Below are 27,309 nucleotides of genomic sequence, written 5' to 3' on the forward strand. Positions count from 1 at the left end.
TTTTATTTATTCATTTAATTTTGATCTTTAAATTCTCTTACCACACTGTTTATTATGTACAAGTACAAATCACTATAACTCTTGGAAGTACAAGAAAAGCACCTGGAGAAATGTGACCGTTTTTACTAGAGCGCACCAAAACAGTAGCCTAGGCTAGCGCACATGAAGTCCAGTAAATCATTGTGTATCATTTATTATCAGCTTCCTTCAATGTCACACCTGCTCGTATTTGTTTTTTTTTTTCTGAACGTTACCTCTGCACATGTGTTGTGTACGCGCAAAGCGCGTGCGTCCACTCTTATATTGCCATGTCCGCTTATTTCGCGTATATTGTTTTTGAGATTTGCCTTTACAGATGAATAAGACTAGTCCCCTGTGTTGTAACTTGTACTGAATTTTAGATAGAGGTTTTTGGGATATAACGACTTTCCCCACGTGTTTTTTTTGTGATTTCATGTGCTTTTCCAGCCCCATGGTGCACAAATGTGTTCTCCATTACCAAGTTTGTGTGTGTGTGTGTGTTTGTGTGTGTGTGCACAGCTTAGAAATGTATTCATTTATCGTTAGTATAATCGAGCAGGCTGGATACATTACATATTTTGTAAGCGTTATCGCTGTAAATTGCATTTTAGTATTGGTAATTAAAAGCCAGAGGTTTTTAATATGGCTCATTTTCACCACTGGGTTCTGTGAAAAAAAACAGTGTAAAAAAATGCATCTTTAATAATAATAATAATAATAATAATAGACATAAAATGAAATAATTTGAATATATCAATACAAAATACAAATTTAATGTACCATAATGGTACAGTAGCCTACTAGTGAGTAGAAAATTGTAAAGTTAAAAAAAATTCTAACATTTAAAATATTTGTACAATATTAATGTTTCCCAGGGTCTTTATATTTGAAGTATGGAAAATATATACAGTATATGCCTTTTATATTTTAGGATGGGGTCACTCGCACAAGGATGGTCATATTTGGGGCCCAAGGTGTCTAAAACAATAAAGACCCCTGGGGAAATCTAAGTTTTGTGTGTGTGTGTGTTTTAATCAACCAACAGAAAGAATAAATTAAAAAAATGGTCGCTTATTCAGTGCTTGTTTTTCAGACCATTTGCGTGTTTTATTTTGCGCAATCTGGCAACCCTGGTCTGCTCCTGCTGTAAACAGCGCTGTGCTGAGTGGAGTCTAGGGGAGAGACAGGCACGGGTAAAAAGCTCCTTACAAAGAGGGTTTAATAAAGTTTAGAAGTAAAGGACGATTGTGACAGAGCCGGGAGAATATAACGAGGGTAAGTCAGTCACTTGCTTTTCTTTTCTCGAATCATCCCGATGCAGTTTTAATTGTGCAAAAATATTAAATGGATTTTAGCTGCACTGCTAACGCTGGAGCGCACTGGCCTGTGTATTTCACTCGGCCACTCTCCAATGAACTGATCAACACGCTTTAAAGCAGTTAATTTCGTAATGCAAATAAATACCCCGCTGTTTAGCTGTTGATTTTGCCAACTGCATATTAAACTGACAGTGACAAATGCAGCAGAAATCATGGCTGGCTGTTCTTCATGTTGTCCCGAAAATGCGAGAAACGGACAGATTCGCTGCATACAAGTAACACAACAGGCCTCGACAATGATTTTTACCGTTTCACAAAGCCAGGTCGGTCCTCATTTAAACCAGTACGTCCCAAACAAACGTGTATGTGTGCTACACGTGCAGGGGAATGGAGGCGTAACTTACTCATCAAAGTGAGCCTGGGGGGTTTGTTGATTTTTCAAACAAACTGGTTTTTAAGCTTTTCTACAGTTCCAAATGTGACCATGGTCCAAAAAACAAGTCATGAGGTCAGGTATTATTAATTGAGTTTAATACATCATCTGAAAGCTGAATAATTAAGTTTGTTAATATTTGGTCGAAAATCTGATGGTGCAAAAAAAATTGCCTTTAAAATTATACAAATCAAGTTCTTAGATTATTCATTTTACTAATAAATTAAGTTGTTATATATTTACAGTTGGGAATTTACAAAATATCTTGGAGCATGATCTCTACTTAAAGGTGATTGTCTTTAGAAACGTGTTTTGTTATGCTGGTTGAAATTCTCTTCACATCCCAATATCAGTCATGCAAGTTAAGTGGTCTAAATGTATTTATTTGTATTTATATATTTTGTGGAAGGCATGGGACCAAAAAATGTACGTCCAATTCAGTGTTGCCAAGTCCGCTTATTATACGCGACTTTGGGCTTGTTTTTCTGTAAAGTCGCTTACAAATATTGGTAGTCGCGGGTCGCGTTTTTTTGGACTTGTTTCTAAAGTGTAGTTGCTTATTTTGGCTTGTTCCCAGCTCCATAATATGTTATCAAGCAGATATTTTCTATATGTTATTTAAACGTAGGAGTTCTAGCCTGTTCTCTTTCCCTCCCTTTTAGGAGACAGCAGAGTTTTTTCCCTCCCATATCCTGCTTCTAAATGGCTCTGACCCAGATGGCAACGAGTACTAGCCAATCAGAGGCAGAGCAGGTCAAAGTGTTTTTTTTTTTTTTCTGCTTAGGAAAATGTCGTCAATGAGTGACGTAATCTTTAAATAAATGCGCGCGAGTTGTGACTGATGGTGACTGACTGGACTATAGGAGAGTTTTTTTTTTAATGCAATAATAAATAAAGAATTTGTGAATTCAGGATAATATTTAGTTGTGTGTGCAAATTTGAATTATCAGATGTTTACTGTGTATATAATGTACTCGGTACATCAGTCTATATTTGATATCCCATCAGTTTTCTAATGTTAGAAGGTGGTTTAACTTTATTTGTGGGGAAGTCGTGGCCTAATGGTTAGAGAGTCGGACTCCCAATCGAAATGTTGTGGGTTCGAGTCCCGGGCCGGCAGGAATTGTGGGTGGGGGGAGTGCATGTACAGTTCTCTCTCCACCTTCAATACCACGACTTAGGTGCCCTTGAGCAAGGCATCGAACCCCCAACTGCTCCCCGGGCGCTGCAGCATAAATGGCTGCCCACTGCTCCGGGTGTGTGCTCACAGTGTGTGTGGGTGTGTGTTCACTGCTCTGTGTGTGTGCATTTCGGATGGGTTAAATGCAGAGCACAAATTCTGAGTATGGGTCACCATACTTGGCTGAATGTCACTTCACTCACTTAACTCCCTCTTGTAGTCATTGTCCTGAAGCTCAGTTTACCAATCTGTCCACATGGATGTAAATTGACAATCTGTACCCACAATTTAAAAATCCGTCCCCACGAATTGTAAAACCGTGCACACAGTTTATTTATTTATTTTTCTCTTGGGGGGGGGGGGTCCTTTGAAAAAGTCGCTTGTTTTGGGCTTGTTTTCACAGGCCTGGTTGCTTATTTGTCTCGCGAGATCTGGCAACACGGACCCTGTTCGCGCAGACAGAATACGTCATCAGCGTGTTCACGCACACTGTGCAGAAAGAGCTAGAATGGCAGACAAATAACAAAAACCCAGTATTCCTTCCTGGTGTTGTAGTACTTTTAAAGTATTCTCGCTGCTTAATGACACCTGATGTATCCCAGCGGTTCCCAATTTCAGTGCTCACGCACATATTTTGCATGTCTCGCTTGGTTAACACAACCGATTCAGATGACCAACTCGAGCTACGTGAATGAACTGTGTTCCAATTGATATGATCCCCAGACCGTGTTCATTGCTCCCTACTACCTGAGCAGGGGTTTACTTCACTTCGGAACATGGACTGCATTTGGGAACCGCTGATGTAGCCTATTGTAGTAATGTTGTCTCTGGTATTCTGGTCTGTGAGCATAAATGCGTTCAGGGGGCGTGGCTTTGGACAGCGATTGCAGGTAGGGTGGGACTTTCACTTACAGTGCAATCAGGCTAATGTTAGCATTTTCCAAGATCTCCTATTGCACCTTTAATATCCTAATGATATTTGGCATAAAAGAAAAATTGATAGTTTTGACCCATACAGTGTATTGGTGGCTATTGCTACGATTGCTACTTATTGGTTTTGTGGTCTGGGTCACAATGCATGTTAATTTTGTCTAAATAAGCTCGATAGTGTGCTCTTGATATACCGGTATATTTATGCATATTATCTTGTCTTTTCTAGGTAACATCAACAAGTAGTGGCATCCTCCCATCTCTCCCCTAGTTCTCTCCTGCATGCAGACACCTTCACCCATTTCAGTTGTGCCTCTTCTAACAGAACCATCAGCAGTAACTAAACCAAGTTCTCATTACCAAAGAGTGCTAACCACAAAACGCATTTCATAAACACAGACAAACACCTTCACACACACACCAGCATTCCAACATTCCAAAAGAACGAATTCTGAAACATCAGTTCAACAGAGCCATAGGTTGTTGCATAAACCCATCATGGCCTCTGTCACCAAATCCTCTAACCCCGAGATCCCTGATAATCACAAGGAGAGCTGGCTGGCACTGCTCGCGGCTGCTGAGGCTTACAGTCAGATGTCCGGTTGTGATTTGGCCATTCTGACGGCCTATAAGAAGTTCCGTCCTTCCTGGGTCGAGGTGGAAGGAATGAGGAATCAAGAAGGGGGTAGTACTCAGATGTGGAGGTTTGATTATGCATATCATGTTTGGGGACCAGGGGCCCTAGCGGAGTCATCACGGCGATACATGGATGACATCGCAGTTCTGCACTCCACCACTGTACTGACGGCTCAGAGACACATACGTCTGAATGCAGAGGAAGGAGGAGCCAAATTGGGCGTGGATGTGCCGTCTGACAGGCTGGTGAGTGCTGTTTACTTTTTTCTTTTTCCTTTTTGAGTGCAACGCCTTGTGATTTACTGTGTCCTCTTTCTAAAGAGCTTGACTGGAGATGGAGTTGGGACTGTTAGTCCCAACATGAGGCTCTATTCTCAGAGCTACCCGTCGATCTACAGCTCGGCCGCTGCTATTGGCCAGCCAGGCAGTCAGCATGGGAACGGAGAGCGTGACTGGGAGAAAGCAGTGATGGAGGAATGTGAGAAGGAAAGAGAAAGGACGGAAATTGTAGACTTGGAGGAGGAAGACGAGGAGGAAGATGAGGAGGAAGAGGATTTGGATGGGAGGAGACGTAACCTGAATGAATCGGCAGGTAAATGCACTTACTTTTTTGTATGTTTTTAGATTAGAAGGGGTTTTCAGCACTGCAGATCTCAAATTCAAACTGAATGGATCTATCTTTCTTTCTCAGGTGTCTTTTCAATGGATGAGGATTCTCTGTCCCGGGACTGCGAGCCCTTTTTCGAGTCTGATGGGGAGGAGGAGAGCACTGATGGTGAATTATTGTTCTTTTTTTTTAATATTTTAATTGAATTAGTTATGAGAAAAACATAAAATAATGTGACTGTTCTAGTGTTGTCAAAAGACCTGGTACTTCGGTACCAAGTCGGTACTAAAAAAAATTAAAGATGACGGTACCAGGTTTCTTTACCGGTAGTACCGAGGTCCCGTTCAAACCCGGTTCAGTGCTATGATTTCCGCGAAGCAGAAAACGAGCACGGAATCTCAAAATCCAGTCATGAAAATGAAACTTACATTTTAATATGGACAGTCATGGAATTTGTCAAAGTTAGCATAAATTGATTAAATCAAATCTCCTTATGGACCAGTATCTGTAAATGTTAAGCCGCAAAAGTTGTTTGAAATATGAATCCGTGTTCTGCGCGTCTCCGTGTGAATTAATGAATGACAGAGACGTGCGGGTTTGTTTACTACATAGACTGAAGCGCATTACACTTGCATTAATTTCAGCATCTGAGCTTCAGAGTTCTCTCTCCATCAAGCGATCTGTACTTTTCAGTTCATCTCAATGGACGCACAGCGCACCTGTATTTGATGCTCTGTAAACTCTTTGTGAAGGCACACGACTCGCCGTCGCTTTACTGATAGCGCTGTTTCTCACACATGCAAAGAGAGAGAGCGCGAGAGTCTTACCACACTGAATCGACACGCTATATGTAAATTATTCTTTGTTGTCTTCTCCTGTCAAAATAATGGCGTTCATTTAGAATTATTCATATTCATTTTCGAACAAGCAGAAGACATACCGGTTTTTCCAGTAGTGGGCGGAGCTAATGAGCTAATGGCAATTTCATTGGCTGGAGCTGATCTAGTACCGTCCCTGTTTTGATTTCAGCAAATCAGTTTGACCGAACGCAGAACGATGTGATTAATATTCATGAACCCAGCAGCTCAGCAATTCATAGTGCATTGTATATACATTAGTATTATAGTAGAATTAGTAGTAGTATTAAATTTTAATAATAATTAATATGATCTATTACTATTTTTTTTTTACAGAAACCCTCAATGACCAAAAATATCTTAAGCATCACCACCAGTCTTAAATTCAGTTAAAATGACAAATATGCATTCATTAGGCCTAAAAGTTAATTTTTACATAAAGGCATTGTGCTAGAAATATTACTATTATTTAGTAAAATGTATGTGATACTGCTACTACTGTTTAAAAAATTTATAAAACTTTATTTTTTAAAGAAATAAATCACAATATTTCTTCCATGTTTTAATTTTAATAGGAAATCCCCTTTATTTACCAAAAATAAAATGTTTAAATTTCATAAATTAAAAGACAAATTAAATTTGGGTGAAACTTGTTTACTGTTTTTCATAATTATATAACTTGTAGAAAAACTTTAAACACAATTGTAAATAAGTATAAAGAATGGCATTGGTTTTATTTTTAGTGCTAAAAAGTTATTTTTTTTTAATTAGCATATTTTTGTGTTTTGCTTTGGTACCGAAATTGGTACCGAGAACCGTGGATTTTCACTGGTATCGGTACCGAATACTGAAATTTTGGTACCGTGACAACACTAGACTGTTCAAAGAGATCTTTATCTGAATTATGACACCAGTGTGTTTTTATTGCTGTCATTCATATATTTCCATCTGTTTGACTGCTGCCAGGCTCTCTGAGTGAGGAAGCACCCCCCCCTCGGCGTGGCTTGGCAATGGGTCACCTGGCGTCTCGCTCCTCTAACCCCATGGCAATGGCTCATTCACTGCCTGTGTCTATACCAGTGTGGGGCTACAGGAACACCCATGCCCCTCAGGGCGACTCCCACAGTGGAGAACGGGTCAGTTACTCATCCGCTTCATACATGCCCTCATCCACATACCCCACTTCAACAGCTTCATAGAGATTGACAATTCAAAGAATTTTCTTTTGCAGAATTATATATGAACTTTTAATACAAAGGATGTGTAAAATTGTAGAAAAATCACAAAATTATGCCACCCACTAGATTGAACATTTGGACCAAAATTTGAGGCAAAATTGTATTAATCCTCTATTAAGTTATTAAGATTGTTATTATAAATACATTTTAAAAGTTTTGGATTGATTGTGTTTTAAAAAGTATATATATGAATTAAACAAGACATGAAGTGTCTAAAATAAACGTGCACAGTTCAGCTGAGTGATGAAGTTTACTTTGACTGCATGCTTTGCACAATATTAATAAAATGACCAGAACATTAATATCTGATCAAGCTCGTGGTTTATCTGTCAATCAGATGCGCTCTCGGCCACTGATCTATGCTCTTGACATTTTCTTTAAGAATTATCATTGGCTGGTGGAAATGTTTTTAAAAATAGTAATTTAAATGGAGATAATATGAAGACCCTCGATGACCTTTGGAATCGACTCTTGATTCTTTTTGGAATCGATTCCCAGCCCTAACCAGAACCAGTATTTTCCACTGGAAAATGACTTTAAAACTATACTGTTTCTTTTTTCGATACAATATTTTGTTGCCAAGTCTTCTCTGATTAACACCCTCACCACAATTGTGACAAAATCCACTTATATAACCCTTACATAATGGGTTTTTGTAGAAGAAAAATTGAAGAATGGCAATGAATTATCACTTTTACACTTGTTTTAAGCTTGATTAAAGTGTCTCTTTTATTTTAGGTGGGCTGTACAGACCTGGACCACATAGCTGCCAGTATGAAAGCCCTGCTGGTCCCCGGAGCCACAGACGGAACGGAGATGTTCGGAGCACTGCCACGTCCTCGCCTTAACACGGGCGACTTCTCTCTCAAGCACTGAGAGAGGATGAATGTGTGCGTATGAATGTTTGAGCGTGCATGAGAACGAGAGGAGGGCGAGCCATGAGCATGTGTGTGTGCGAAAGTGATTTGAACAGAACTGGAGAGTTTGATGGATGTTTTTAGTGAAGAAGTTGCCAAAACTGAAGCTTTTCCTGCGTATCATTAGTTTTTCTATGGCACTGAAAGTGGCGAAACCTTTACCAACCCTTCACGTCTGCAGCAGGAGGATGAGAGGGTTGCTTCGCATTGTCTTAATTTGAGAATTTCTTTTGGTTTTGACCGAATGGTTGTGGCAGACTTTAGTTACATAGTGCATTTCATTGAGTAACACTAACAGAGTAAACGTACATGATTACGTTACTAATCATACCCAGTAACTGTCCTCTGCAGTGTGGGATTCACTGATAGTATATGAGCCTATTTACACGCTGAGATACTCGCACTTCCATCAACAGAGGAGCATTGTACATTAGCAAACACTACATGTTCTTGGATATATAGACCGCTGCGTTCAGATGTGAATTCAGTAGTGTATATTCTGATTGCCAAAGCTGACTAGATGTTAATGTGAATGCTTGAAAATGATGTCAGTCTCTGCCTGTGTGCACTCACTTTTATTTCAGATACTGTCCTGAAGACTTTCTAAATCAATGCTTTGTGAAGCAAAATACAATGAAAGGACTTTTCACCCACAAATGATAAGTGTTTCTGCATTATAACTGATTAATGTGCTGATAACTGATACAAATGCAGAAATACCAATTTTTGATTAGTCACTTGAAAATCTTGATAGATTGAAGGCAAATATGAGGGTTTACAACACTAAGGATGTCAACCAGCTTTGTGTTCGCAACTGTTCAATGTTTAAGTAAATGCGTTTTGAATAAACAAGTTGTTTGTTGTCTTATTCTGTTGCCCTCTGTTTCTTATTAGCATTTTAAAGTTCAACGTTTTTATCTTGGTGTGATTTGATCGGGCTGAAGAAAATAAGCGCAACTCTCTGAGGAAAGTCGATGCTTCGTGAGCTCAACCGAGGGCGCTGTTGTGTTTCTGCAGATTTTTTTTACTCCAAGGCAAGCTATCCTTTAGCTTTCCTTCATGCGTTTAGCTGGCTTTTATTCGAATCATCTTACACATGAGTTAGTACGGTGGCCGTTTAATCTCATTTAGGTTTCTATTAGCCAAGCCAGGAATGCAAAAAATTATGTTATTATTACAGTCTCAGAGTGTCGAACCTTTCACTAGTAATATAAATGGTCTTAATTAGAAGTTTTGTTTAAAATAGTACATTGTTTATACTTCTAGAATAATAATTAGAATTATTAATTTAAAAAAAATACTTTATGCAGCACCTGAGAGAGTAAAATCTGTAAAAATGCTTACAAAAGCCCTCAGAGAAATGGTTTAACATTTTTTATATATATATTTTTTTTTTGCAAAACTGTTAGTAGAGAAAAGCTTTGTGAACTGGCTCACACTAACCAGATAAACACTGACCCCTTGATTATCCCCCCAAGAACTTTACTAGCTTTTAAAGACATCCCAGCAATAAAAACACACCACACCACTTATATATCACACATCATTATTATTTTGAACTAGTTTATTAGACCACAGAGATAAATATGTCCTACAGTATCTGCATTTGCTATCACATGGAATATAAAATTTTAATACAGTGAATATTCAAAATAATTAGTATAAAGATGAATGCTACACCAATTCAGTTGCTGGTTAAAATACTAAAACACTACATTTAGCATCAACCTAGTGGTTACTTATAGGCAGATTCAGGTTTAGAATGCAAGTCTCCATTTATGGTTTTAGCATTATGTTGTTACAGAACTTTTTTTTGTATCTTACTCCCTACAAATGGCTCTTTCTCAAACTTTCTTCTCCTTTTTTTCTTACATCACCCTTACCCTGTTTCCTCCCAACCCCTCCTTCTCTTCATGTATTCACCCCCTACTGATCCTTCTTCCGGATCCAGCAGAAGGAGTTCCTGCCCACCCAGAAACCAGGGAAGAGCTTCTCCTTGAAATTGGTTGCAAACCGATGAATCAGTCTGACCTCCTTGGAGCCGTTCTCTCCATCTTCGACTAGGAAAAACTTGATGATGCCAGCTGGCTGGTCAGCGTAGATGCCGATGGTGGGACAGAGGGGAGCCTGGAATTCGATGTTCACGCCGTTGTGCCAGACATGGTAGCAGGATCCGGCCCAGCCCACACCCCATGACAGGTCGTTCTCTCCCAGCCCACACTGGCCATCCTTAGCTTTCCGCCCTGCGCTTTCACACGCTGCCCCAATCACCACCCAGCCCTCGCAGTCCACCTCCCAGTATCCACGACTGCCCAGAAGACCCTCCTTACACAGGACCTTCAGGAGGATATTGGGAAAGTTACACTGCCAGCAGTTGCATGGTTACTACATGTTGACATAACAGTCACATACACATTACATTCTGTCATATACTCACCCTCATGTCATTTCAAACCTGCATAGCTGTCCTTTTGAGTTGAACTTGAGAGTGAATGAATCATTCAGACTAGTTTTGTGAACCGTATCAACGGAATCACTGAAATATTAGACTTTTGATATGTCTAAAATATGATTTTTTTCATGAAGCAATACAATCACATACATTATAGAACTATGAAAGCCCATTTCCGCCACATACAAATACCATGCTGAAAAATATGAGATAGGCATAATTATGACAAAATGTGAGATGTGTTATGACACAAAAGGTTGAAATTATGAGATAGAAAGTCATTATTATGACATGAAAAGTAAATGATAATTTAAAAAACATCACAAAAAGTTGATGTGACAAGTCATTATGACAACAACGAAACAATTAAATACTAAATAATAATCATGAGATCCAAATGGACATTAAATGTTTTGTAATTATTATGTCTTATTATTCTAATTTAGAATGTCATAACACTTTTTTTTTATCTCAATTATGACTTAGCATGTCATAATTCCAATTAATGTCATAATTATGGTGTTCATGCTTTTTTAATCTGTGCTCATGTGTGAATAAATGCCTAAATCAAATATGTCCATCATATAAAACAATCATGCATCTTGAGAAGACTTGGATTATTTTTTTGATTTTTTAATGCAGTTTTTGAAGCTTGCTAATGTTAATTTCTATAAAACTTTCAATCAAAGAAAACATGAGGATGAGTGTGACGAGTGGGGCGGGGCCGAGGGACATGGGAGCGAGGCCGGGGGAGTGATTGGAGATGAACTACACCTGTTCGTCCCACCGGTCTCGAGGCCCATGGAGGAGATGGAAGGATATAAAACTGGAGCGACGACAGTGAAGGACGAGAGAGGACCAGGCCTGGGCTTTTAGTTGTGTTTTGGTTTTTATTTTATGCGCACCAGTCGTCCGTGAGGGGCTGGTGCGCTGTTTTTGTGTTTATTTTGTTATTAAAATGGTTTTGATTGTCCGCCGGTTCCCGCCTCCTTCTTCCGGATGAATATGAAGGTTGATATCGTTACAATGAGTAAATGATGACATTTTTGCAAATTGTTTCTATGACTAAGCCTTAAAAACATAAATAAGAAGATAATAGCCACTAAACAGAAGATTTACGTGACCTGCACAAAAAGGGATTTTTATAAATCACACGACAGAACAAAAGAAGCAGAGACAGACTGAGAGACTCACTTACATACCTGTGGTGAATGTTCATATCTCTCTGGCCTGTCTAGAACAGGACACACTTCCTCTGACATACGTGACACTTTGGCTCCACCTTCTGAGAGCCACAACATTTTCTGAGCAGTTCTGTCATCCAGAGAGAGATTTATCCAGTCTGAGAGAGAAATAAAATTTCAGGGGTCAAGGGCATATTCAATTATAATACAGAACTATATCAATTCCTGTAATGTTCCTGCGTACATTTGATCAGCTCAGCTCTAGTATTGGGTTCAGTGATGTTGGGGTCATATGGTGGTGCCTTTTCTGTCATGGAAGGAAAAAGAAAGAGCAACAGGTCATTATATTTTAAACTACGACTGCATAATCCTATTTAAATGTCAGCTGTCTAATGGAGTGATGTGATGTCCATTGTATTATGATCCTCTCCCATTAACACTATTAAGACAGTGAGACGTAAAGACAGCAGAACTCTCCTTGAAAAAGTCATGGTAACACAATCACAATTTTTTTTTTTTTTGTCGGATTTGCATGCTATTTTGATCTGATTATAATCTGTGTCTGATTTGATCTGTGTCTGTTCTATTATAAGACCAGTATGTTCTCCAAACCTTAAATGACTTGTTGATGATCCGAGGCGGTTTTATTGGGCATTACACAAGGTGAAATTAAAGGTAGCTACACCTCTGTGTCCGTGATCATCATGGCACCTGCGGTGTTTACCGTGCTTTAATGAATGAGCATGTGACTGACAACTTTTAAAACTAATTCAGTTCACAGAAAAAATATGCACACAATCTGAAAACTGTTACCTCGTTCTTAATAAACTAATATTTTGGAATAAATGTAAAATGCTAAACATTACATTTATTCTAATGGTTGTTTTTAATAGTGTAATAAATGCTTTATTATTATTATTTATTTATGTAAATCCCTGTTTCCAGCTGACACATTTTTCAGGTTAAAAAACTACATTTCAGAAAACAACGACTAGGCTAATACAATTATTAACAATCTGATTATTGTTCTTTTTATTACACAGTTTATTTTTTATCAAGTAAGTGCTTTATAAGCATTCTTACATTCAAAAAAGATACCCAAATGCAGCAATACATTTCATATTTCACATGCATTTAACCTTTATATATCATCTGTATTTGATATACACTGGAGGTGTCATGATGGTCTCAGAAACAGAGATTTGAATTCACCAAACTAACTGATAACAAAAAAATCCTCACAGATGATGTTTTCAATTACATGCCCTAAAGCAGTGATATCAAAGTGGGAGGGTTATGTAATCAGTCTTCCCGTTAACACCATTATTTATTCAGTCCAATTTGTGGATGAGGGATTGCACACAAAAATATCACGTGGACAATGCAAGAGGCCAGTCGAATTTTCCCCATTCATTCTCTATCAGCCATTGTATGCTCAGTGGGCTCAGGGGAGGCTGTAACGGTCTCTGTTGGACAGTGTCACTTTAAAAAATGTTTCTGGACAGTGGGGTTTTGGAGAGCAGCTGGAGCAAAAGGGGACGTTCTGGTTAAGACAGTGAAAACAGGATTGCATACTTTACAGTTACCTGGAGGATTGGCTTGTGCCCTTGATCCTTTTCTTCCTGTAGGGGTGAGAACGTACGTCAATTAAAATCAGAGGTTACCAGCAAGTCATTTTAAGCAAAAGCACTGGCAGTTTGGAAATGATATTGATGCTGCACAAGCATTCTAGAGTCTTCCCTTTCCTTACACTGCTTTTCTGATCCTCCTTCCTTACCTCTCGTGTGCAATATATCACCCTGTGGTATGCCATTCATCTACCCCCACTGTTGTTAGCACTGAATCATTTAGTTTACCCATGCCTGTCAGGGGTTATGTTACGTCTAAGAAGCATGCTAGGCCTAAACTTACATTCACCATGGACACACATCATAGGCTCTGAAAGCAGTTTCCAAGAATACATTTTTTGTTCCTGCCGCACTTCATTTCCATGGTGTTAGTGTGGTGTTGGCATGTTTATGTCCAGCACTGGGATGCAGGTTTAACACTTTTCTCGTTACTGTTTATTTTCTCAAGCACCTTCTGAGAAAGCCATCTGCAATCCTCTGGCTCGTGTATCAGAGCTCACACATTTCTTTTGCCTTCTTTTGTTAATGTGGACAGTAATATTAGCTGCTCCCTTGGCTTATCAGAATTATCAGTGGCATTAAGTGCATTGGTACAATTTTTGTCAGTTTAAGTGTGAATTGGATGTGAATTGATTAGATTAGTGGCAAAGAGGGAAAAGGTCACAAACCACAGAGTGTGGGAGTGGCTAAAAGTCAAGGCTGAAAAAATGTATGCATTTAGCAGACGCTTTTATCCAAAGCGACTTACAGTGCATTCAGGCTACACATTTTTACCTATCATGTGTTCCTATAATGAAAAGGAAAGGTTGCTGGTTTGAGTCCCTCAAGAAGCATTCCGCAATAAAGACTGTTTTATATTGTTTTTCATTTAAATATTTAATAGTTACACTGCATAACACTGTAACACTGCATAATATGTTTTCAGATAATAAATATATATCACCACAAAAATAGATTTTATGTTGAAATATTTGGATAAAATAGAAGTCTATGTTGTTTAATTGCAATGACATACTTTTATTAAGTGTGAAATGTTGAAAAATGTCAAAAAGTCTATACATTTGTATTATTTTTATATATTTTAAGGTTTTTTTTTTCAGTGTAAGGTTCTTTTGTCAGCTGATTGGGGAAAAAAGTCTGAAATTTACTCCATGAAGAATTTTGTCTCACATTTCAGTGATATCAGATACCATCAGCAAAAAAAAAGTCATGCTGTCAGTGATTCCTCAGTCACGTTTAAGCAAGCCTGCGATGATGGTAAAAGCGGTTTGGACTTGAGACTCTCTTTTGATTGGCTGCACGGTTCGGGCGGTGGGAGGGGACAGGGGTGACTGACATCACTATAATGGGTCACCTCTAAGTGATCGGGTCAGCTGTGTTTCTGCACATATAGGACGGGGACTTCTGTACACCTGTTCAAGAACCCCAGCGCTGCGTGTGGTCTTGCTGACAATCACTGAGAACAGATTGTTTAGATGCCATCATCATCATCATCATCATCATCATCCCTATAATCTATTATTTAATATGTCATACACTGTCACAAACTGTCACTGCAACGATTCCCTTTCAAAAGGTACTAATATGCACACGTTGGATACTAATATGTACTTTTGAACCACTAATATGTACCATTTAGAGTAAAATAAGGTATAACGATGTAACTTCTAACCTTTGTACCTCAGGATACCAACTCTTTTTTTCTGAGAGACACTCAAGCTCTCCACACATTATGACAGGAAAACCTTTATATGCCAATTATGAGATACAAGTTCATCCAACTGGAAGATAATTAAAAAAAAAAGTCATGAATCTTTCTGCAGTGAAAGCTTAGATATAATCCTGGTGCACATAGAAACTCCATCAGTTGCTGGGGACTTAAAGAGGGTGTTATAGAGGAATGAATGGGACAGAGCGAAGGGAACTGAGGTGGTAAAGGGATCAGGGCTAAAGATTAGCAACTGCTGCTGACAGGTCACTCCATCAGTCATAGCCTGTTTCACCCTCTCTTCGGGACCTCTGCCTTATAGGGGCTGGTATGGAGGGAGTCAGGAAGAACAGGAGGGAGGGGCCGAGCAGAACAGCCATGGTCATGAAGCAGAGCTCCAAAATAAAACAAATCAGAAAGATCTAAAAATGTCGGATGTGGAGTCTGTGTTCATGCAGTCTGGAGCCACGCTGACAGCTCTTCAAGTCAAGATTTTCTCCCTGGTGTGAGATTCAGCCCTGGTGTTTTGTAAGTTGTGACTGAAGAATGCTGTAAACAAGAGGTCCATGGAGGGGGTCCTGGTGAAAGCCCTGTTTCAAAATCCCCAATGTCCAATAAGGGATCATTCACAAAGCCTCGGTCATGCACATCCCAACACAAAATTGCAAAAGTCTGATGGCGGATTCAGAAGACATGAGAAGGTGATGAGTATACTGCAAATAATAATAACTACTTATTTATTGTAATTTTTGTCTTGTTTTCCATTAAAAAATAAAAATAAATACATTCTGAAAACACTCCAAAAATTAGTAGCAAAACCAGAACTACTGGTAATTTTTTTTTCAGGACATTATCTGTCAAATTTATAGACAACACAATGCAAGCATTAAAAAAAGGGAAAAAACCTATGAAAAATAAATATGTAAAATTATTTTGCATTAACAGACCTTTCTTGAGCCTACACTTTTAAAACAAGATCAATTCATTTTTAATTTTTAAAATATTACATTTATTAAACAACTGTTAATTTTACATACAACATAAATTTAACAAAATGTAGTGAGGTTTATGCTTAAACATTTTTTAATCAGTATGTTAATAAGTAGCTTTCACATTTTTATGTATATAATTCTCTAACGGTTTATATTCTCTAAAAAAAAGTTGTATTTTCTTGCAAAAACATGCTGGTTAAGAAATTAATTTTAAGAATATGTTTTTAATGGAAAATAAGACAATTTATTTTATTTTTTTTACTATTTTTTGTGATTATGGGCTGAATCAAGTGTTTGAAAAGGTTAGATCATTCACCCATGTGGAAACCGTGAGCGTGGCATTGTGGGAAATCCATATTATATTTTGTTTCCACATTATAATTTATAACCTAAACATTAACAAACAGTCACACAGACAAGGCTTAAGCCTAAAAGTCTGAGCGGTTTCAACTGAAAGAAATCAGAATCAGTGCCTTTGTTTTGTCTCAAGATGGACCCCAGTAATGTTTTTTCCTAAGGCACGTTTATAAAAATGACTTCAATGTCCTAATTGAACTATGGCCTAATCCTGGTTTAGTCTAAGCACTGTCTGTGAAACCAGGCATAAATATTGTCAGCTTTTATCAAATCATATCAATAAAAGTGGCATCCTATCAACTGGAAGAACTGTCTGCTATTGAGTAACTTTGAACTTCACCTCTTTTTAGCATCAGCAGTTATGTTGATGACCTCAGGGTCTTTGCTGGGCTTTGGTGTATTTCGCTCGTGATGACAGTGCAGAAAGCAAGCTGTTTGTGTTGGACATATCTGTAGTGTGCCTTGCCAACCCCTGCCATGCTACGGGCACGCTAGTATGGTTCATATTTGGTGGCTGCATCAAGGAGACGCTATGCATGATGATTTGGAAGGGAAGGCGATGGATATGATCTTGTGGCCCCCCAGGTGTTGAAAAGCACATGCTGCGTGTCGGCCCTCTGTTGATTGCTTACTTGAAACAGGCCCGATGGAAAATAACATGAACAGACAGATGCACAAATAGAGGGATTCATGTCTGTAAAGGGAGATTTCAGAGGTGTGACCCATCACAGTCCTGGGAAAGACATTCAACCCGCTCGGATCAGAGACCTTCTCGGATATTGGTTAGATCGGATCTCTCTGAACAGTGATTGAGTTGGTTTCCATGCTGACTTAGACTTGCACCATGCTAAGCTTGCCAGATACTGCCATGCCCACTGAGTCAGATCTAAATCTCAGATGGCATAAATAAAACAAGGATTGTAGAGCTGTGGAGATGAGTTACAGTGGAGAGTTTTACACTTCATTACCCCGTGATCAAGAAGGCGGCATGTCATCATTGATAAGTTAATCAGAAACCAGCAGGGGCCTCTTTTCATCTTTTAATGAGGTGCAAGAGGGTCCTAACAAGGAGAAAAAACAGATTCTATTCTATTCTATTCTATTCTATTCTATTATCAATTGAAAAAAAAGTGTTCAAATTAAAAAACTTAAACTGAAATGAAATTGAGAGCGAGAGTGAGAGAGAAGGAGAGAGAGTTGTTGAGATGACAGATGAGGGCGACATGTGAAAGTAGAGGGGTGAAAGAGGTACCACACAACTATATTATCACCTGAAAGAAGATTCATCTGATGAATGCTGGTCATTTCACTTGTATGTCAATCTTACTGTGTCATATTGAATTTGGAAACATTTTAAAATATTTACTTGTAGTGACGGGCATACACAATGTAACTTTGTAATATAAATATATATATATTTAAATGCTGAGTAAAGCACAGCTATGTATAACGCCTTCCATATGTGTGCATATGTTTGCATTTGACCTCTTTAACGCACTTAAAATAGTAAGTAAGTCTAGAGGATTTTTGACAACATGCTTACCTTAAAATATATGCAGGCTCGAGGGAGTGTACAAGGTCTTGAATGGCCATCCCTCCTCTTATAATAATTTATTGTCAATAGATTGAGTAGAGCAGCTGCTAAACTCTTTGTCACTGTTAAGACTATTATTATTTTCCTGTGAGATGTTAAGCTGTGCACAAGAGTCTGGAGAGTAACAGTATGATAATAATGTTCAAGGTGCCCTCTTCTCATGCTGTCGCTCATTAGTCTTTCCTGTGTACCTTTGATCCGGGCTGTCTCAGAGTATGTGCAACTCACACAAACTGTCAGAATAACCCTCAATCAAGTCAGCATTGTGGTGACACTTTTAGTTTGTGTACTGTCACCAGCACAGTAAATATTGCAGGTCTTAAGCACGTTGACTGGGTTTAGAAAAATGTCTGGTTGCATCACCAGGTGCATACCACAAGATGAATTATTTATTACATTTTAGACACACACACACACACACACACACACACACACACACACACACACACACACACACACACACACACACACACACATACACACACACACAATATTTTCCTTTTGTTTTCCAGATGCACATGTCAGTCTAAGTACCACAAGCAGCATGCATTCATATCTACTATTGCTGCTGATTTTTATTTTGTGTAATACCAAGATGACAATGAGAAAAACTATTTTAAATAAAATAAAAATATTTACATTTATACATACAACAAAGTATTTATAAAAATAAAATTAAATAAAGTTTATCAAATATAATAATAATAATATTTTTTTTCTAAAATTGAAGTTGTTTTAATGTTCATTTGACCTTGTCATTTATTTACAGACTTATTTTAAATATATATAATAATACCATAACCACAGACTTTGTTTCTTTCTTCCCTTACATAGATTTGCTATTTTTCTATGTATTATGTTTTATTTTGTATTTACTTATTTTTATTTCTATGTACTATTTTATTTTTATTTAATTATTCTTACGATGTGAGTTTTCTCTGTCAATTTTATCGCCTTGTATATCTTTGCAAAAGTTAATGTACAATAACATAATAACTGTTTTAAAAGATGCTGTAGTTGTACTTATTTAGCATATTTGTCAGTGCCAGATTATATCAAATATAAAGCAACATCCAGTGATGTGGATGTTGAACAGGTGAACCTGTTCTGCTGATAATGCACTGATATAGGTGAGGAAATGAGAGCAGCCCTTACCTGCTTTCTTTACTTCTGGCATGATTCCGTTGGTGCTTGGGCTACTACTGGGCATTGCAGGGCTGGATGAGTGTCTTTCGCCTCCGAGTCTCGCTGTCTCTGGGTTCCCTTCTTATTTACTCTGTGAAAAAGGGGGAGGAAAAGACACTGCCAAAAGGGAGGGGAGGGGGTCTGTAGGTGGTCGAGGTGCTGACCATGAGGTCCATCCTGTTACCTAAAGCACTCACATGGTACCATCAGATGAGTCAATAAAAGGATATACAGTAGGACCGCACACAAACACAGTTATGATTGTGAATCTAGATATTCAGTGCCATGATGAACCGATACGTATAGGTGCAGAGTGCAAAATAGCCGGGCATTTTAGTTTATTCAACTGAAAAGTGTTTAGTACACAACATTCAGAAAGAGTTTGTTTACTCCAGGAGAAGACAGAATGGGTTCTTTAACCTCAGTTCAGCGGGGTCTGACATTGCACTCACATTACTGTCATGTCTGAAGGACATCTTCACACGCAACCCAAGACATTTTTTGTTTACGTTGTGGGAAATGTTACGTATCCACAGCTACTTTGCTAATACGGTATCAGAACATTTTGACTTTGCAAATGGATCAGAAGAGAGCCTATTATTTAAGAAAGTTTTCCCCTCATGAATAACTTACAGAAACTGAGAGTATAGTTGTAGCAAACCTCACATCAAAGCTCATGATGCCTCCCGAAATGACAATAGCATTGGTTTCTTAATCAAACTGACAGATTGGAAAAACAGCAAAGCTGTACTAATCTGAGGTGGATCCACTGAACTGCATTTCAAGACGTTATCACTCAGTAATGGGAGACATTTCTTCATCTCAAAGTGTCAGTATCTGGCCTGTCTTCATTCCTGATAAACGAGACAGCTGTATTCCTCATCCCTCAGACACTCATTCTTTTCACACTCTTCCTCTTAGCACCTCTGTCCTCTCTTTACTGTAATGAGAAACAGCTTTCCTTCCACGGAGCGCTCTGTTTCATTAGCTTCTCGCGCTTTGAAGATTTGTAAGTTATAGCGGTGGAATTTTAATAGGTGGCAACTGTACGCTATGTTTAGATAAAATACAGAGCATTGTGTGGTTTTGTGAATGTATAGGACGTTTTAATAGACACCCTAACCATGCCACCCTCCGAAATAGCATCGGCGGAATGACAATGATTTGTAAGCTAACCTGCACATAGTTTGACAATGTTTGTGTGCTAGTCTGTTCTGCATAAATCAAATCAGACTATATATATCTACATTGCTGCATATATATATATATATATATATATATATATATATATATATATATATATGCATAGATAGAATATTTTTTAATCACACTGGCATCCCTGGCAGGTGTACTCTGAGTAACAGGTAGTAATTGTGACACAACTTGTCACATAGTGAGAGGATGTGAGATTTATGACTGTCCAGTGACAGAGGTCTCTCCAAAACAGATGTTTCTGTTTTCTTTTCCTGCAATAAGTATTGCGTTAGTCTCATGTGTCATGCAGTTCTTCTCGTGGACCCAAATGAAGTGGATTGGTTTTGAGGATCAGATGTGACACCATGTATCTCTTGAAAAACATTCAAATTTCAGTCTTATTTTGCAGATGTTTAGTGTCCTAAACACAATACAAATTAAGCTAAACTAGCTAAAGTAGCATGTCATATTGTGTCTGTTTCTCTTATTTGTCCTTTTTTGAGTCTTTCTGTGGTGGTTTGGAAAAATACAGCGGCCGGCGAAGAGCGATAGAGAGTGCGAGAAAGAAATGCACTTACCGTGGCACACACACACACCTCTGTTCTGTCTCAGTTTCAACCATGTGCTTCTTGGTATCCACACATTCATCAGAGCTGCGATGATAGTTCTGCACTGAATTGGATCTCTATGTAAAGAAAATCAGGAGTTACCTAACACCAAAAATTTACAGAGGTATAAACTCTTGAGATTTGTAAAGTCAGATGTACAGTTTTTTTTTTACTTCTCATTAGCTTAACACAGCTAGAACGGTAGAATCAAATATACATCTCCTGCTGTGTTGTCCTTTGCCCTGGTACATTTTAGCCCACCAGAGCTGTTTACAGAGGCCTGTAAGCACAAATGTGCCAGACCTTTACATACCAGAAGATCCTTTTACTTCCAATGACTTTGAAATTCATTCAAGCTCTCTCTTCCTTGCTTTAGAGTTTAACCGTGACATTGACTTTGGCCTGAAACTGTGATTGATTGAGGTCATTGACTTGTAGATGACGACAAAATCTTTCAGAGAACATTGGTCGGGTGGATGGTGCGGTTAAGGGTTTAGGGGAACACAACAGAGTGTTGTCAACACTGAGCCTCGTAAGATCCAGATTTACCACACATTGCCAAAGCTACACATGAGCGGGCCCAAGACAAACAGAGCAACGAGCTGAGAATGACTGACAGATGACAAAGATAGCCACAGGTCTGCACGAGCCGGTCTAGAACATTCTCTCCCCATGTTCGCTTCGGTTTACAGCACACACACTAATAGCTGTATGATTAGCAACATCTTATGAAGCAGGATAGACAAAATCTCGAAAAGCCATGTCTGTCGAAGGTCAAGCTTTTATTATTAATAACCAACTGTGGCCGTAAGCTGACTTTTTTTCTGAATCACATTAAAAATAAATAAATAAATAAAAAATCCTCTGACTATGGTTATACTAAATAATACTAAATAATGGTTGAAAATAAAACTTTTTATTTTTTATTTGCGGGTGACCAACCTTCCATTTAAAAGTCTTATCCTACGGTTTTCTATTTGCATATATTGTATGTATTGTAAAATTTATTTCTATGATGGCAAAGCAGCCATTACTTCACTTTTCAGTGCCTCATGATCCTTCAGAAATGTCGTGGCCTAGTGGTTAGAGTTTGACTCTTAACCCCTAGGGTTGTGGGTTTGAATCTTGGGCCGCAACTGGCAATACCATGACTTAGGTGCCCTTGAGCAAGACACTGAACCCCCACTGCTCTGGGTCTGTGTTCACGGTGTGAACAATGAGCTGCTTCTCAAGAAACTTCTCAAGTTCAAATAACCAGCATTTATGAACCAAGAAATATCTTAATAATCTCAAAATAAACTGTCCCTTTTGATGAAACGAATAAAAGTATTAATTTCTTTAAAAATAATAATAATCTTACTGGCCCCAAACTTTTTAATTATAGGCCTAATGTAAATTGTAACTTCACTTTCAAACATTAAATTATTATTTTTTTTTTCAAAGCCAAGCTCAATACATCAGTCTCAGGCAATCAAATGGGTTTAAAAAAAGCAGTATCCACCTTATTTTCACTGTAAGAGCAGATGCAGTCATTTGTAAATTTGATGGGTCTGGCTTTTAAGCTGTGCAAAACACATTGATTTTATGCTTGATTTTGCAAAGCTAATGACTGAATTTTCCCTGTGGGAATGTTTTCGTTTATGCTAGTTTAGTATTGAGCTTTTACCATAACCATGATGAAGAGACATTTGGTTTACAGTAGATGAGTAGATCTGGCATCAAGGTGCAGAGAGGTGTGGTATTACCAGCATCAACATGATTCAAAACAAACTAACTCAAATGGCACTGGGCCAGGAAACAAGTCTAAGAGCTACATATAAGAGGACAAAGAGATGAACTTTTAAAGCTCTCCATCCACTGATCACCCGTTTCAAAATGCCTGTATGATTTATAAATGGCATGACTTGTAAATAACCATGCTGACAACTTCAACGGTCATCAAACTATTTTATTAAATCAGAAGTAAAAACGCAATCCAACAATACAGTTATAAGTTAAGTTTTTCAATCATTATCTCTCTAGATTAGAACGATCCTTTGTTTGTAAAAGTATGTATCATTATGCATGTCCCTGAACTCAAAATCGGCTTTAAATTATAATGTACAACACAGGAGTCATCATCGTCCTCCGCCATTGGCCGCCCCACCTCCGGCTCCGCCTCCAGACTGATCCTGAGCTCCAGACATCATCAGGAAAAGAACGAGAGGGACAATATACATCCACTGGTGATGAAAGAGAAAAGAAAAACACAACGGAAAGTTTTAACACATTTGTACACAGTTTAAAATGCAACACATGACGATTCCTTTTCAGAGACAATTACAAGCCACACAATTAATTGGTTTCCCCAAGCAAATCATTTTCAGTTTCATCCTTCCTTGCGCTCTCTTTGTCCAACCTCCACCACTTACTGCTTCTTACAAATGACTTTCCTCTGGGAGGGAGAAATCAAGAGAATTGAGACTGAAAAAAAAACAGGAAAGAGTGAAGCAAGCAGCGTGAGTCATGAACATCTCTGAGCTTGAGACTACAATCATCTGCTAAAATTACCAGCCAACCTGATTGTGAGGCCAAAAGTCCCTTATTCATTAAAACACCACTGATGGTCATGACCCAGCAGGAAACTTGCACAAAAAAAGCATAAGGAAACACACAAACAACTGAACATCAAGCTGAAACGGAGGAGGGATCAGAGGATTGGAGTTTGTATGTATGTGGGAGCATGGGCTGGCCCATATACACACACACTACATTGAGAAATGCAGCTGGAGTGACAGAGTAACCAAGTAGACTAAAATGAGATTTCAGTACTTGAAATGAATGGAAATCAGCTCTGCTGGGCGCCCCCTGGTGGGGCCTGTGCTGAACTGGTGGCCATGAGGAACACTGCACCTCCCAGAATCAAATACCACTGGAACACAGCACAGACCGGCACAAAGTCAACACAGTCACAGCACAGTGTATGCAGAACAGCCAAGCACGACAAATGCTGCTGGAGAGTTAAGAGATCAGTCACAAAGAGGGACATTAGTACTGACAGCCGCATGTATTCAGGACTGGGTGGAACGGACCAGCAGCTTCAACACAGAGCAGAGCAGCAAATGAAATAACGGTTAGCTCAAAATACAACACCCAAACACATATAGACCTGGTAACTGTCAGCTTAGGCACTGCAGTCCACTTGTTCCACAACACAAACTGTTAATCAAACACGAAATATACAAATATTCTAATTCTAAAGAGACACAGTAGAGCCAAAAACTATTAGCAGGGGTTCATTTGGACAGGAGGTGAAATAAAGGATGAGGGGAGATTAAAGTTTCGCACTTTTACTACCTAGTCGACTAATTAGTCAAGTGTAAAAATAATTATTTATGTGAACTTAACAGAAACCCAAAGGTAAGACTGGGAAAACAGTAATGTGGCACATCATACTGAAAAATGTAAAATACTCACATATTTGGCAAAGAAGGATTTCTGCTCTTGTGGGTTTTTGCCTTTCTTTTCCATTTCCTGTTCCATCCTCTCAATGTAGGGTGCTGTTTCAGGTCTAAATCAGAGCCAAAGAGACAAACAGCTAGTGAGAACATATGCAGACAATGCAATTTGTGAGTGTAGTGTTTACCTAATCTGTTAAGGACAAAGAGTGCCTTGAAATTAAATATATATATATATATGAGTGAAGTGACATTCAGCCAAGTATGGTGACCCATACTCAGAATTTGTGCTCTGCATTTAACCCATCCGAAATGCACACACACAGAGCAGTGAACACACACACACACACACTGTGAGCACACACCCGGAGCAGTGGGCAGCCATTTATGCTGCGGCGCCCGGGGAGCAGTTGGGGGTTCGATGCCTTGCTCAAGGGCACCTAAGTCATGGTATTGAAGGTGGAGAGAGAACTGTACATGCACTCCCCCCACCCACAATTCCTGCCGGCCCGGGACTCGAACTCACAACCTTTTGATTGGGAGTCCAACTCTCTAACCATTAGGCCATGACTTCCCCTAATATATATAATATATATAATATATATATTCCCCTATATATATATATATATATCAGAAGCAGCAGTCTGAGAGAGTGTGTGTGTTTGTACTCACGCTGGTGCAGTGACTGGCGCCACGACACTTATTGTTGTGTTAAAGACTTCCAGGTCAACCTCATCTTCCACCTCTATCCCACGACATGACCCAGGGATTGTTACTATGGAAATGCCAATGATATATCCGCTGACATCAGTGTGAAGGGTGATGACGTCACTGAGGTGGGACTCCACCAGCGAGCACTTGGGAGAAAAGCAAGACCAGATTTATAGCTAAACAATGTCCCAACTTTAGTATTTCGCATACATGTTATATAAAAATATTTGCATTTATGTTTATACACGCACTAGAGCTCATCCCTTATGCTCACCAAGGCTGCGAGATACAGTAAAAACATGAATGTTGTAAAATACTGGAATTTAAAATTATTTTCTATTTCAGCTTTTTTAAATGTCATTTATTAATTTATTCATTATTCTTCTTCAGTGTCACACGATCCTTCAGAAATCATACTAATATGTGGATTTGGTGCTCAAGACATCTTTTTAAAATCATTATCAGTGTTATCAATGATTATATGCAATGTTAATATGTGACCCTGGACCGCAAAACCAGTCTTAAGTGTCATTTTCTGTCGGACAATATTTGGCCGAGATACAACTATTTGAAAATCTGGAAACTGAGGGGGCAAAAAAAATCTAAATATTGAGAAAAATCACCGTTAAAGTTGTCCAAATGAATTCTTAGCTATTTATTTTACTAATCAGAAATTAAGTTTTGATGTATTTACTGTAGGTAATTTTCAAAATATCTTCATAGAACATGATCTTTATTTAATATCCTAATGTTTTTTGAAAATGAAAGAGAAATCGATAATTTTTTTTTTTTTTGGCTATGGCTACAAATATACCCAAGCGACTGCGACTCCAGGGTCACATCTGTTAATATTTCTGTGGAAACATACACATTTTTCATGTTGCTTTGATGAATAGATAGTTCAGAAGAACAGCATTTTATTTGAAATAGACTTTTTTTTATTATTTATGTCTTTACTTTCACTTTTGATCAACTTAATGTACTTTTACTGGATAAAAGTATTGATTTCTTTAAAATAAAATCTTACTGACCCAGATCTTTTGAACATTAGTGAGTGTGTTTATTACATTTAGTCATTTAGCAGACGATTTTATCCAAATCAACTTACAAATGAGGATATAAACACACACTCAAACATTTGTAATTAAATATATCTGATGTTGGTATTTGCAGGAGGAAGACTTACGGCTCTAACGAATGTAGTAAGGTACCCTTCAGACGGCCTCTCAGTTTGTCGATCCACCTGGAGAGAGACTCTAGGCACTCGAACCCTGTACAGACCGTCAGCTGCTGCCACATCCTGAGGGACACACACTATATTACACCACAGAGACTTAACACATTTCAACATGACAGCCACTAATACCCTCACTTTCCTACAAACTTCCTCTTCTCACCTTAAGTGTGCTCCTGTCTTTCTCAGAGAGCTGGTTTTGGGAGAGATACACACCGTTTCCCCCCCCCCCCTTCAACTGCAGGGCACCACGAAGGCGAAATCTGGGGACATCATCTGAAACAAAGACAGACAGAGAGTGACTAAACTGTTAAGAGACACATTGGTTATTAATCAATTACCTTAATACTCACCCACTTCAAACGAGTGCTCTAGCGGCACAGAGAACCCGCTAAGATCGGTGTCCACTGCGTCTCCTGACTGGCAAACAAAAACAAAAACGTTCACAATCGGTCTCCCTCACACACTCAGATCAGACAAAAACGTTCACAATCGGTCTCCCTCACACACTCAGATCAGACAAAAACGTTCACAATCGGTCTCCCTCACACACTCAGATCAGACAAAAACATCCCCTATCAGTCATTCTGTCCCTCATTCAGATCAGACAGCAGCCGAGCATGCTAACCAGCTCCCTGCGCGAGACTACAAATACACATCACGTGACTGTGAGGTTTCACAGAGATACTGGACTTACTCTTCGTCCATTATTGCATTCGCCAGATTGTGTCCATAAGAGCGTCACAGCTGACAGGACGGACAAAATAAGCGACAAGACTCTTCTCATGGCCATTTTGTCGCAAGCCTCGAAAGACTTTCCTTCTGTGTACCGGAAGTAACGTTACAGCGTTTCAAAACAAAAGTCGTGGAAAACATTAAAAAAGCCG

At 38.7% G+C, this 27,309-nt stretch overlaps 3 protein-coding genes across 4 annotated transcripts; 1 reads left to right on the forward strand and 2 right to left on the reverse strand.

The window, feature by feature from the left end:
- The first annotated feature begins 1,142 nt into the window (after nt 1–1,142).
- On the forward strand, nt 1,143–9,003 carry LOC132145082 (uncharacterized). Its single transcript, XM_059555802.1, has 6 exons — nt 1,143–1,296; nt 4,113–4,765; nt 4,841–5,111; nt 5,211–5,294; nt 6,950–7,119; nt 7,960–9,003. The coding sequence occupies exons 2-6, from the start codon at nt 4,382–4,384 to the stop codon at nt 8,095–8,097; spliced, it is 1,047 nt and encodes a 348-aa protein (XP_059411785.1). The 5' UTR covers nt 1,143–1,296; nt 4,113–4,381; the 3' UTR covers nt 8,098–9,003.
- Nucleotides 9,004–9,669: 666 nt separating this feature from the next.
- On the reverse strand, nt 9,670–19,422 carry LOC132145100 (tripartite motif-containing protein 16-like protein). The gene is made up of 5 exons (XM_059555832.1): nt 19,209–19,422; nt 13,361–13,396; nt 12,019–12,081; nt 11,793–11,932; nt 9,670–10,475 (listed from the first exon to the last, which is right to left on the reverse strand). Exons 1-5 carry the CDS (start codon nt 19,261–19,263, stop codon nt 10,065–10,067), a joined length of 705 nt encoding a protein of 234 aa, XP_059411815.1. The 5' UTR covers nt 19,264–19,422; the 3' UTR covers nt 9,670–10,064.
- A 3,545-nt stretch (nt 19,423–22,967) lies between these two features.
- Nucleotides 22,968–27,261, reverse strand: LOC132145090 (ER membrane protein complex subunit 10-like). Of its 2 annotated transcripts, XM_059555823.1 has the most exons (8): nt 27,120–27,261; nt 26,776–26,842; nt 26,586–26,698; nt 26,375–26,488; nt 25,150–25,334; nt 24,497–24,590; nt 23,852–23,951; nt 22,968–23,262 (listed from the first exon to the last, which is right to left on the reverse strand). In XM_059555823.1, exons 1-7 carry the CDS (start codon nt 27,213–27,215, stop codon nt 23,868–23,870), a joined length of 753 nt encoding a protein of 250 aa, XP_059411806.1. In that variant the 5' UTR covers nt 27,216–27,261; the 3' UTR covers nt 22,968–23,262; nt 23,852–23,867. The 2 variants fall into 2 exon arrangements, with proteins under 2 accessions (XP_059411806.1, XP_059411796.1); XM_059555813.1 differs by lacking the exon at nt 23,852–23,951.
- Between the last annotated feature and the right edge of the window lie 48 nt (nt 27,262–27,309).

This window comes from Carassius carassius, chromosome 1, assembly GCF_963082965.1.
Source record: "Carassius carassius chromosome 1, fCarCar2.1, whole genome shotgun sequence".
Lineage (NCBI taxonomy): Eukaryota > Metazoa > Chordata > Actinopteri > Cypriniformes > Cyprinidae > Carassius > Carassius carassius.